The sequence below is a fragment of the Phalaenopsis equestris genome, unplaced genomic scaffold, assembly GCF_001263595.1.
Source record: "Phalaenopsis equestris unplaced genomic scaffold, ASM126359v1 Scaffold000472, whole genome shotgun sequence".
Taxonomy (NCBI): Eukaryota; Viridiplantae; Streptophyta; class Magnoliopsida; order Asparagales; family Orchidaceae; genus Phalaenopsis; species Phalaenopsis equestris.
The window spans coordinates 33,058-45,450 of NW_018164913.1; the positions used below are offsets into that span (position 1 = coordinate 33,058).

At 36.0% G+C, this 12,393-nt stretch overlaps 1 protein-coding gene across 1 annotated transcript in view; it reads left to right on the forward strand.

The window, feature by feature from the left end:
* Window positions 1-11,876, forward strand: part of LOC110027977 (primary amine oxidase) — a 44,096-nt gene extending 32,220 nt beyond the window's left edge. The window contains exons 9-12 of the mRNA XM_020729649.1: window positions 1,065-1,205; window positions 2,427-2,695; window positions 9,134-9,215; window positions 11,594-11,876. Coding sequence (XP_020585308.1) covers window positions 1,065-1,205; window positions 2,427-2,695; window positions 9,134-9,215; window positions 11,594-11,707 — 606 coding nt within the window. The 3' untranslated portion in view covers window positions 11,708-11,876. The remainder of the gene's footprint in view (window positions 1-1,064; window positions 1,206-2,426; window positions 2,696-9,133; window positions 9,216-11,593) is intronic.
* Window positions 11,877-12,393: the final 517 nt, after the last annotated feature.

The following is a 12,393-nucleotide window of genomic DNA, read 5'->3' on the forward strand; positions in this document are numbered from 1 at the left end:
ATTTGAAAGGTGGTATAGGTCCATGCCTCTCGATTCTTCAGTTCATGCGCATTGCTAAAAAAATGTAGCGATGATTCCAAACACTAATGTTCTTTTTATCATTGTATTTGTTGCTTAATTTGCATATCAATCTATATGGAAGTTTATCCTAATTCATTTCATCACTAACCAACAAACCTGATTCAGAATAAAATTGACGTTCAAATTGTGAAAAAACCGTGATTCTTACAGGTGGCAACTCTAACTCAGATCATGATTGATCTGACGCCCTGCTTTAAACTCAAGCAACTATCTAATTTAATTCATGCCATAATCTAATGAATAAAATGTAGCTGATAATGGACTCATAATGCTGCCTGTTTCTTGGTAAACTTTGAAGCCACTTTTCTGTCCAACTCTCTCTAAAACAAAGGGATGAACCAGGTTAGTGATTTCCTAGAAAAGGTGAACAATAGAGCCAGATGCGTTGCATTGAGGAAATGAACTAATAAGTTTGACTATTTATGATGAATTACTAGCGATAAATAAAACGAAACTGTTCTTACAAAACTTGTAACCATTAATGACTTCCATCATTTTTCCCTTTGAGACACCTGAATGACTGATTTTGATAACTTTAGTTAGTCACGTTTCTTTCATATTGCACATAGCATGAGCGCTGACAAGTTTCTTTTTGAAATGAAGAGAAAATTATGATGAAATGCGAAGAGCAAATCTATTTTTCTGTGTATAAAGTGCAACTTGTCATTTGTGTGTTCTGCTCTTTGTTTGCTTTGAGTATGACAATGCAATAGTTGATTCCCTCGTGCATATTTAATTCTTTATCTCAATGATTACGTACAAAACTCCATTCATTGTTATTTGATAAGTTTGTTGTTAATAAGACAGATTAATTGATTATGGATATGTTTTACTAGATATGTACTTTCTCATTGTTTCCTTGGCTTGGAACATGGCTATGATATGGGTTTTTGATAGAGTTCTTTTTTCTTGGCTTCTCAATATATCAATATTAAAAAAAGTTGTGAACGACAATATTCTTATTGTATTTTTTTATTTCATAGGTTGTGGAGGTGAATCTTAAAGTTGAAGAACCGGGCAAAAATAATGTTCACAATAATGCATTCTATGCAGAAGAAACAGTTCTTAGGACAGAATTGCAAGCTATGCGTGATTGTAATCCTCTATCAGCACGACATTGGATTGTAAGAAAACATAAAACCATTTTGTTCTTATTTTAGGTTGATTTATGGTTTTACTCTTTTTCAATGTCTCCATTTTGTGTGAAGTATTAACCGCAGTGAAGAATTTGGTCTGCTGAGTGAAGGCTGAACTCATTAAAAATATGGTCTGGTTTATTCTTGATTTTTTCCCTTTTTTAGCTCTAAGATTCGGACATAAATTTCACATATTTTACACATCGTGTAAATCAAGCCATAGTATTCTAAACAAGATGATTCTTAGCTGCCGTCAATGCTTGGATTGAACATTTAGGCAACTGTTGAATTCTTGGAAGGAAATGAACTGGAGTTCAGAGTCCTAAATTAATGGTTTTAAAATGATTGTCTTGACCTAAAATGACTGAATTTCCTTGCATATAATTTTGGGATAATTACATACATTGCACCCGAAACATTGCTATTTACGCAATTGAACACTCACGTGGTATTTTTGAACTACCAAACCGATGTATTTATGTGTGCTACAATCAAACCTATTTTTTTTATGCAAGCATAGATTCTTTTTTGTGAAAACTTGATTCTAGCGACTGAATTGAAAGGCAATTCTGAACGAGGTAGGAATTTTTGTTGCCTTGAAGAGGATCTTTAGGAGGAGCTTAATATTGTCATGCAATTACCTTCATAATATTGTAAGCTTCGCTCTTCATATCTTTGATATATGTGGTGCTTATATTCTCTTTTCTTTCTCTGATGCCGTTTTTGATTTGGCCTTTCTGTGATTCTTATTGATAAAAATCCTAAGTAGTACTCAAACCTGGCAATTTTCATGCCATTCTGGAAGGCCCGTCAATCCATCAATTTTATTGAGAGAAATAATGGGAGTTAATTTGGAATTTTGATGGCATTTAGATGAGAGATCAGGCTTGCAGAGTATTGCTCGGTACAAAATTTGATAGCCTCTGACAATACCTTCCTCAATATTGTATCTCTTCTTTCTTTTTTTGCTCAATTTGCTTAATTAAACACTAGAATGTTAGAATGAAGTTGAGTTTTCATATGGTGACACTAATAGAAACGGTTGATTTCTCTTTACTTTAACAATCTTTATTAATCTTTCCCACAATCTTTAGGTGTCGCTGGTGTCAGAATCTCTTATGAAGCAACACTCTTTTTAATAGTGTATACCAACCTGCCATAATTGTGTGAATAGTAATGTTGTAATGCATATTTCCTTTTCTATTTTAGGTGAGGAACACAAGAACCGTCAATCGAACGGGACAGTTTACTGGCTACAAACTATTACCTGGTTCAAATTGCCTGCCATTAGCTGGCCCAGAGGCAAAATTTCTAAGAAGAGCTGCCTTTTTGAAGCACAATCTTTGGGTTACATCATATAGCCGTGATGAAACGTTCCCTGGAGGAGAATTTCCCAATCAGAATCCGCGTATAAATGAGGGATTGGCTACATGGGTTAAGAAGAATAGATCACTTGAGGAAACAGATATTGTTCTCTGGTTGGCTTCTTTAATTCCTTTTTAATTACTATTGGTTAGCTTTTAATTTTACATAGCTTTTGGAGGACATCCATGCAGAAGGATTTTTTAGTGTTGATATTGTTATCATGTTTATTGTCGCTGATATAAAGTAGATTGTTGTTGCTGAAATCATACAAAATTCTATGTTTCAGAAGCGTGCTTTCTTAATTTTTTTTTTATTCGTAGGTATTATTTCTTAATTTTTAACCTTTTCCACCTATAACTTGAAATTTGAAGGAGTTGCCTTTCACTTTTGAATTTTGCATCGTATGTGACTATCCAATAAAATTACTTGTGAGTATTGTTTTAGTGCAGTTTTTATATTATATCTTTAGCTTCTATTATAGTACCAGCATAATGTTTTTATGATTTTAATTCTTTAGAGCATTCCATGGATTTTAAATAGTATTATATCTTGATCCTTACAATTTCATGGTTCGTTCTCACACCGATGCCCTTAAGTGTCATTTGAAAAATATTTTTTATCTATTTGCTTATTTGCTGAATGTGGTTTCTATCATGAAAATACCTAGCTTTTGTGTAAAAATAGTAAAACCAGAGCAACTATGATGATCCACAAAATAATAGCACATGAGATCAAGCATCATAATAGAGAAACCAAGATTTATGTGTTTACAAGCTTTTGCAAAAACTTTTATCTATGGCACACAATTTGATGGTCGTTCTATCATATATATATAGCACTAAAAATCTTTAATTTCGCATTAACGATACCATTAGTACCAACTTCTTAAAGGTGAAATACACCTTTTCATGCATAAGCTTATGGCGCCAAGGTATATAAATATAAGTGCAAAACTTTAGGTGTTAGATATGTAAATACTTAGGAATTGTGTGGTTTATTTGTAAATTCCCTTATTTTTTCTGCTTCTATTTGCAAAATTTTCAGCTAATTAATGCAACATAACAGTTAATAATCAGGAATCACATCAAATCATAGCATGTTACCTTCAACATAAGACAAATCACCCTTGCTGCTTTTTTGAAGGGTTAATCTAATGATTTTACTTCTTCTGCTCTTTTAATACACTGAACAATTGCTCTTTTTTGCTAGCCATCCATCTCAATGCCCAAAATTTTGGTCTTATTTGATTCGTTGGTGATCCATGATATAATAGTCAGCATCTTCTAAACTTTCGGTTTAAATCCTTTTATACATCTGAGGGCGTCCCTTGGCGTCAAGAAATGAAATTCTTGAAGTCCTATATAGATTGAAGAAAATTGTTTTCTGATGTGAAACAGAGTTGTTAAAATCTTGTTGCTTGGTTGCAGTTATTTTGGAGCTTTTTTGCAAAGTATTTGACCCCGGATTTTCCTGGCTGAACCGGGCGCTGCCTCTGGTAGCTATACCGGTTTAGCTGAGAGGGGAATAAAGTCGACCGGCCCTAGGAAATAGGGTTTAGGGTTCAATTTTGCTTTTGTTTCTATTCAGACAATTGTCGTCGTTCTCCTGTATCCTTTCTAGGGTTGTATCCGAAGGTGCTTTGACTATAACTTATCTAAAGTGGTGTTTTGATTGTTGCTTGCTCTTGCTGGGATATTTATCCTCGACCTCAATCCTCCAAACCTTTCCCCTTCCCTCCCTGCCATCTTCCCTTGCACTTTCAGCCGACCACCCTTCCTTCCCTTAGACACCACCCCTCCAAACTTAAGCTGCAACCCCGCTTCTCATTGTTCAGCCCTCAACCACATCCCCAACCATCTGAATCTCTTTCGTAGGGGTGATTTCAATGGAGAGGAGGATCAACCGAGCTCAAAGGAGGCCGATATATGAGGAACCTGCTGGAAGATACATGGATGAAGGATCTGTTGGAAGATAAATAAATGGCATGTCTGTTGGAGGATACAAAGAATCAGAGTAAAAGTTGCTTTAACAAACTTCAAGGGGAGAACAGTTCCAGCGAATTTTTCAATATATAATGTTAAGCGGATTTTTCAATATAAAGAGGTGCTCTATGACAGAAGAGTGGAACTCACCACCTTCAAGCTGAAGAAGAATGCATTTTGTTGTGGGAGAATCTGAAGAGGGAGAGACAGAGAGAATGATACACAATAACTTATTGGGAGAAAATGAAGGAGATGTTGTGACAGTATCTACCCCTACACTATCACCAATATTTTCCTAAAGCTCCACTACTTACAATAGAATGAGCTATCAGTGGAGTACACCATATAATTTATACAACTTAAATTGAAGTGTGAGCTGAAGGAGCCAGATAAGCACTGCAAAACTAGGTACGTGGGGGGCTTGAAGCCCGCCATCGGCAATGTTGTCCAACTGTTAATCTACTGAACACTGGGAGACACACAAACCTTATTTGTGGGAGTCGAGAGGCAATACAAGCAAAACAGGCAACCACCGCCACTTAGGGAACCACTCATAGTGGGAGACCTCGGGAGGAGCACGCCTCAGGGAGTCGAGAAGGCTGGTCAGGAATCATACAGAGACACTTTGAGCGAGAACAAGTTTGAAAAGAGTAGCACACCTACAGTCTCAATCATGAAATGCTTTGGATGTCATGGTTTTGGACACATTGCTTCTAATTACTTGACAAACTGAGTTGTGTCCTTCACCGAGCAGAAAATATTGGAGGAAGTGAGCGATGACGAGGCAGTTGAAGAACAGGATGAGCAGTGGCAGCTCCCATAAGATGAGGGCAAGATGATGATGGTTCGGGAGGTCCTACAGACCGAGGATACGAGGGAGCAATTGTAGCTTCACCACAACATATTATGCACTGGTTGTACGACAAAAGAAAAGGTATGCAGTCACATCATATTGATGGAGGGAGCATTAAGAATGCGACGTCCACACAGATGGTGAACAAACTGATATTCATGTCTCAGAGACATTTCTAGCCGTATTCTCTATTGTAGTTGAAGTAGAATAGGATCAATATTGACAGGATGTGTCTCATGTAGTTTTTGATATGGAGCCAATTGTAGGATCAGGTTTTGTGCGATGTAGTTCCCGTGGATGCCTCCTACATCTTGCTAGTGAAACAATGGCATTATGATCATATAACTCAACACGATAGGTACAAGAAAACCTACTCATTCACAAAGGATGGAAAACACATTGTTTTCTTACCTTCAATGGAGTTTGAGGTTACATGTGCTCGTGCCTCACTGGAGATGACAGAGTATTGGGAGACAAAAGAGCCGGTTTCATACACATGACAACCAATACATAAAGAGTTTTAAGACATCATGTTTGATAGCTTACCTTCATGACCACCATTGTTCAGGGAGATTCAGGTTACACTCACTTCAGATCAGATTAAGCTAACATTGGGTTACTTTGGGAAGATTCAACAGTATATACGTGACCCATTGTTCAGGGAGATTCAGGTTACACTCACTTCATATCAGATTAAGCTAACATTGGGTTACTTTGGTAATCCATTTCAGTTCGATAATGAACTCCCAGAAGATTGGATGGATACGGATCACCGCTCACAATTGGGAAAGCTTTTTAAGTGTTTTGGCTCAACCTGATCAGGAATTTACCATGAATGGCATATAAGGGATACTCCACAAAGTGTTAAAATGACTCAATGTCATTGACGAAAGGATCTCGGGAGGGATCACAGTAGAGTATTATGGTGAAATTTATGGAGGAGAACAAGAAGGCTATGTGAATCTCTTTCGTAGGGATGATTTCAATGGAGAGGAGAATCAACCAAGGCGCTTTGGGATACAAGTGTCAAAGGAGGTTGAGATATGAGGTGCCCGTTGGAAGATACATGGATGAAGGATCTATTGAAAGATACAGATATGACATGTCTGTTGGAGGATACTACGAATCAAGAGTAAAAGTTAACCTACCAACTTCAAGGGGATAACGGTTCCAGTGTTTCCTCGAGTGAATACATAGTGTTAAGCGGATCTTTGAATATAAGAAGGTGCTCTATGACAAAAGAGTGAAACTCACCGCCATCAAGCTGAAGAAGAATGCATTTTGTGGTGGGAGAATCTGAAGAGGGAGAGAGAGAGGATGAGACAGAATCACTTGTTGAGAGAACATGAAGAAGGCGATGTTGTGACATTATCTACCCCTACACTATCGTCAATATTTTTCTGAAGCTCCACTACCTGCAATAGAATGAGCTATCAGTGGAGGACGCGGTAAAATTTATACAACTTAAATTGAAGTGTGAGCTGAAGGAGCCAGATGAGCACTCCAAAGCCAGGTACTTTGGAGGCCTGAAGCCCGCCATCGGTAATGTTGTCCGACTGCAAACCTATTTAACACTGAGAGACACACAAACGTTACTACTAGGAGTAGAGAGGCAACAAAAGCAGAGCAGGAAACAACCGTCACTTAGGCAACCACTCATAGTGGGAGACCTCAGGAAAAGCATGCCTCAGAGAGTGGACAAGGCTAGTCAGGAGTCATACAAAGCCACTTTGAGTGAGAAAGTCTGAAAAGAGTAGCACGCCTACATTCCCAATCACGAAATGCTTCGTATGTCATGGTTTTGGACACATTGCTTCTAGTTTCCTGACAAGATGAGTTGTGTCCTTCACCAAGCAAAAGGCATTGGAGGAAGTGAGCGATGACGAGGCAGTTGAAGAACAAGATGAGGGGTACCAGCTCCCACCAGATGAGGGCAAAATGATGATGGTTCGGAGGGTCCTACTAACTAAGGATACGATCGAGCAGTAGTAGATTTACTGCAACTTATTCTACAGTGGTTGTACGGCGAAAGAAAGGGTATGCAGTCACATCATTGTTGGAGGGAGCATTAAAAACGCGACGTTCACACAGATGGTGGACAAACTGAGACTCATGTCTCAGAGACATTTCTAGCCGCATTCTTTATTGTAGTTCAAGTGGAATAGGGTATTGACAGGATGTGTCTCATTTAGTTTTTGATATAGAACCAATTGTAGGATCAGGTTTTGTGCGATGTGGTTCCCGTGGATGCCTCCTACATCTTGCTAGGGAGACAGTGGTATTATGATCATAAAATTCAACATGATGGGTACAAGAAAACCTACTCATTCACGAAGGATGAAAAACACATTGTTTTCTTACCTTCTATGGAGTTTGAGGTTACATGTGCTCTTGCCAACATAGAAACATAGAGAGGATCCGTTTTTTATGATGACAGGGTATTGGGAGACAAGAGCTAGCTTCATACACATGATAGCCAATACAAAAAGAGTTTCAAGACATCTTGTTTGATAGCTTGGCGTCATGACCACCATAGTTCAGAGAGATTCAGGCTACCCTCACTTCAGATCAGATTAGGCCAACATTGGGTTACTTTGGGAAGATTTAACAGTATATACGTGACACGTAGATCCATTTCAGTTCGGTAGTGAACTCCCAGAATATTGGATAGATTGCTCACAATTGGGGAAAGTTTTTTAAGTGTTTTGGGAGACGGTGCAGTTGTTAGTGGGATCCAAGAGCTTCTAGGGCAACAATCGAAGAGTCTTCAGTCTTGAGAGGTTACACCAGATCCATCACCAGTAACAGGCAAATAAGATTCGAAGAATGAGGTCGATGCTTCCCCAATCTCGGTAGACTGACGCGGGGATTTCCTGGCTGAACCGGGAGCTGTCCCTGGAGGCTCTATGGGTTCAACTGAAAGGGGAATAGGGTTGCCACCCACATAGGAGGGGCTTCCACCTTTACTTTGTGTCCCTCTGTTCCCCTTTTAGGATTTCTCTAAAGGTGAGGAGGTGCTCCGATTGCAGCTTGCTTTATTTTTTCATTCTCTCCCTCACTTTATCACCTCACACCTCTCTCTTTAGCTCTTTCTCTGATTGAAAAACAAAATCTTCCCCTGCACTTTCATCTGAGCACCCTTCCTTCCCTTAGACACCACCCCTCCAACCTTTAACTGCAACCTCGTTTCCTACCGTTCAGCCCGCTACTGCATCCTTTTTGCTAAGTCATCGTAGTCCGCCCCCACCCCACTCTTCCCCCGTACCTGCAGTCACACCAGTCATCCTTTCAGTTGCCCTTTTACCACTTTTCTATCATCACCGACAAACCCCTAACAACCAACAAACCAACCATCCCCCTTCAGCACCACTTTACTTGCTATTGTTGTTTTGTGTCAATCATAATTGCCGATTGCGCTTTTAGTAATAATTTATCGTTGTTTAACTCCGGTATCACTAATACTTTTAACATGTGGAAATATTTTCTCACTTGTTTTCCTCTGATTTTGTTTGCATCATCTATGGCATTTCTTTTTTTGTCATTTTTACATTACTAGTTTTCTAACCGTCTCTGGAGTGGCCGCACTGTAGATAATATTTTTAATTCATTCTTAGCTTAGGTTTGCATCTAATTCTTCTGAAAGTTTGTCTATATCATGAATTTTTTGTTATTTGCTATTTTAATGTTGGTTTGGTGTTATTGCGCTTTTGTGGCAGGTATGTATTTGGAATTACGCACATTCCTAGGTTGGAAGATTGGCCAGTCATGCCCGTTGATCGCCTGGGGTTTACGCTTATGGTATTGTTTGTCATTTGAACGTCTTATCTTTTAAATTTAGAATACAATTGCTATTTTGATAATTTTTATTGAGTAGTTCCAATATATCTTCTGACATCATTTATTCCTGCTCTTGTAAGCGTGGATGAAATTTTTGATATCTTGAGAAAAACCCAACTAAATTGACTATTGAAAAAGGGATTTAGGATATGTAATTTACGGAAAAGTATTGGACTTAGATTTATTTTACCGGAACAATGTCATCATAGTCAATATTCAGTAGGTAGAGAAAATGTTTGGGCTTGTAAGGTGGGAGGGTAGGATAACTATATTTTATCATTTGTTGAGGCGGTCCTATGGAAATTAAATTTTATATTATTAGCTTATGATTTTATGATAATCTTGATAAGGCTCATGAAAATCTTTAGGTTTAGTCCTACATTAGGTAAGTAAAATATATATTGGTATTAAAATATTAGGTAATCTGTAGTCTTAAGCTTTTTAATTGGGTTGAACATGAATTTTGATGACTTTTGTATTTGGCCGACTTGGGAGCTGTTTAGCAGCATGAATTTAACTGGATTTAGCCATAAATTTCATAAATTCAGCCAAACATAAAAAATGTGAAATTTAAATCCTGCGCTCTATTAAACCGAGTATTATCTCTTTCAGTAAGTTATTCGATGTAAATCCAGATTACTAAATTCAATTTGCAGATAGATTTACTGGATTTATTTTGCCATGACTCTAAGCTTTTCTCCGTCAATAATGGATTTGATACATCCAGATTTACTGAATCTTATTTAACATAAATCCGTGAAGCAGGCAAACACCGCCTTATATTCCCTTTGAATTTACTCTTACAAATCTAATTTAAACTATGTTAAATGTTTGTAGTTTTGGCGCCTAGCCATGAGGTAATTACTGAATTGAATTGAGGAACCTGTAATTTTCAAACCATGTAGGTTTGTAGAATTTTAAATACGTTATAGGTCCTTAGTTATTGAGATAATAGTGCCAAAAAAATTAGCAAATATATTACTTCTGTTTTACTTATAGATGAGGGTTTAACTTGTTAATTGTAGAAATTCCGTGTGATTATTATGTGATAATAGAATACCATGTAAACTTAAATGTTATAAAATTAAAAACATGTTCTGTTGCATCAATCCAACTTAGGAAATTTGAAAACAAAGGTAACAATAGTCAACTGGAGATCGGCGGAAATGATAAAATCAAGACGGACATGACGAAACTAGGAAGTATAAAGTGAGTAATAAATAGATCAGGACCATGTAATATTTATTAAAGATATTATAATGGAAAATAGATTTGGGGCATTTGGACTTGTGCTTTTAAATGGATCAATGCTTTTAAAAGCACTCTTCCAAGCGTACTTCACGAGCAAAGTGAAGCAAAGCTCATGACTCTATCTTTAGTTCGTTAAAGCACTAAAATTAATTTGCCGATTTTTTTTTTGGGTAATTTTTAAGTTTTTAATTATTATAGCAAGTTATTCAAAATTGTTTGAAATTTAAATTTGTAGGTTCATTTCGATGTTTGCCTTCAAATTAGGAATTGTACCGCATTCCAATCTATTTATATGAACTTTTTAAAGTCATAATCTATATTTTATATTTTTAATAAATATACATATATATTAATAGTTTAATATAACATGTTAATGTTTTAGTTAATAAAAATGCCGCTTTGCTTTATGCTTTGTGCTTTGATTACACTGAAATAGATAAATAAATTTTAGGAAGATTTGCATACAAACCACAATTCTTATGTATTTACAATATCGAACTCCTATATATATATATATATGAGGCATTTACAATATCGAACTCCTATATATATATATATATATATGAGATCTCCTATATATATATATATATGAGGCACCTTAGGCATGAAAAGCTAAAATTGACTTTTTAACAGTTAAAAGTGGCATTTTTTATGTGATGAAAAATTTAAGTGGTATAAATGTAAAAAAAATAAAGTTTAGGTGTTGATATGTAAATACATCGGAGTATGTATGTAAATGGCCCATAAAATTAATGTCAAGGAAAAATGATAGAAGGTATAACTTGGATAGAAGTGTTGATAAACAAATTGCAGATAACCTATCTCTAACTGTTGGGATCAGGTTAATGTTGATTGTTTCATAGCATCCATCAGTTCAGTATTTACAGAGGAAGTTTGCTTGGCTTTATAAGTATTATGAGTCTGGAGTGAAAAGGAAATACAGCTATTTTGAAATTTTTAGGTGATTTATTAACTGAAAAATAAAATTTAAATAATTTATTCATGCATCTGAAATTCAACCTTTTTTGTTCATTTTTTTTTATTAATTCCAAAAATCACAAAATTTAAAGAACAATTTATCTCTGCAGCCTCATGGTTTCTTCAATTGCTCCCCTGCTGTGGATGTGCCGCCCAGCGATATTGAGCTGAAGGAGAACGCAATCTCGAAGCCAATCCATAATGGTTTGCTAAGTAAGATGTGAGGAAATGCTGCGAGCCAGCGTTATTTATCTAAAACATTCTGTTGACTGAATAAGTGCTCTTATAATGAATAATGTTGTGCTTTAAGGTGCTTCAACTACAGTCTTGCTTTGAAACTTCTTAATTACTGTTTGAAATTTTGAAAGTAATGAAATTAAATAAGTAGCTGTTTTATGAGTTTTGGTTCTTTTGTGATTATGATTATTTAAGTTGTTTTATGAGTTTTGAGAAGTTGATCATTTTCTTTTGTAAAAAACTAAGCAAATTACTTCGATCAAGTTCTCAAATCTATTTGCATATAAAGTTTAACAGGTTGTGCATCCTTATCTATAACTGGTATTATGAAATTTCATTTTTCATTCATTTTTAATAGCGCATATATATATATATATATATAAATTATTATGATTATTTTAAATGCATTACATGAGTTTTACAATAAACCTAGCATGCCTATGTTTTCCCTTTCATTATATGTTCAAATCAACTTAATTTATTGTCACTTTATGGTTAATAAATATAATACTAATATTTATAATATAATTATCCTTTACCATATTTTTATAATGGATGCCTAAACAAGGTTAATTATTGTTTATGGTTGGTGTTAGTTTTATTTGTGATTATAACCGTTGGTTTTAATGTTAATGATATATGCGGTTGGCATCTTGCTTTTTTTTAATTGGAA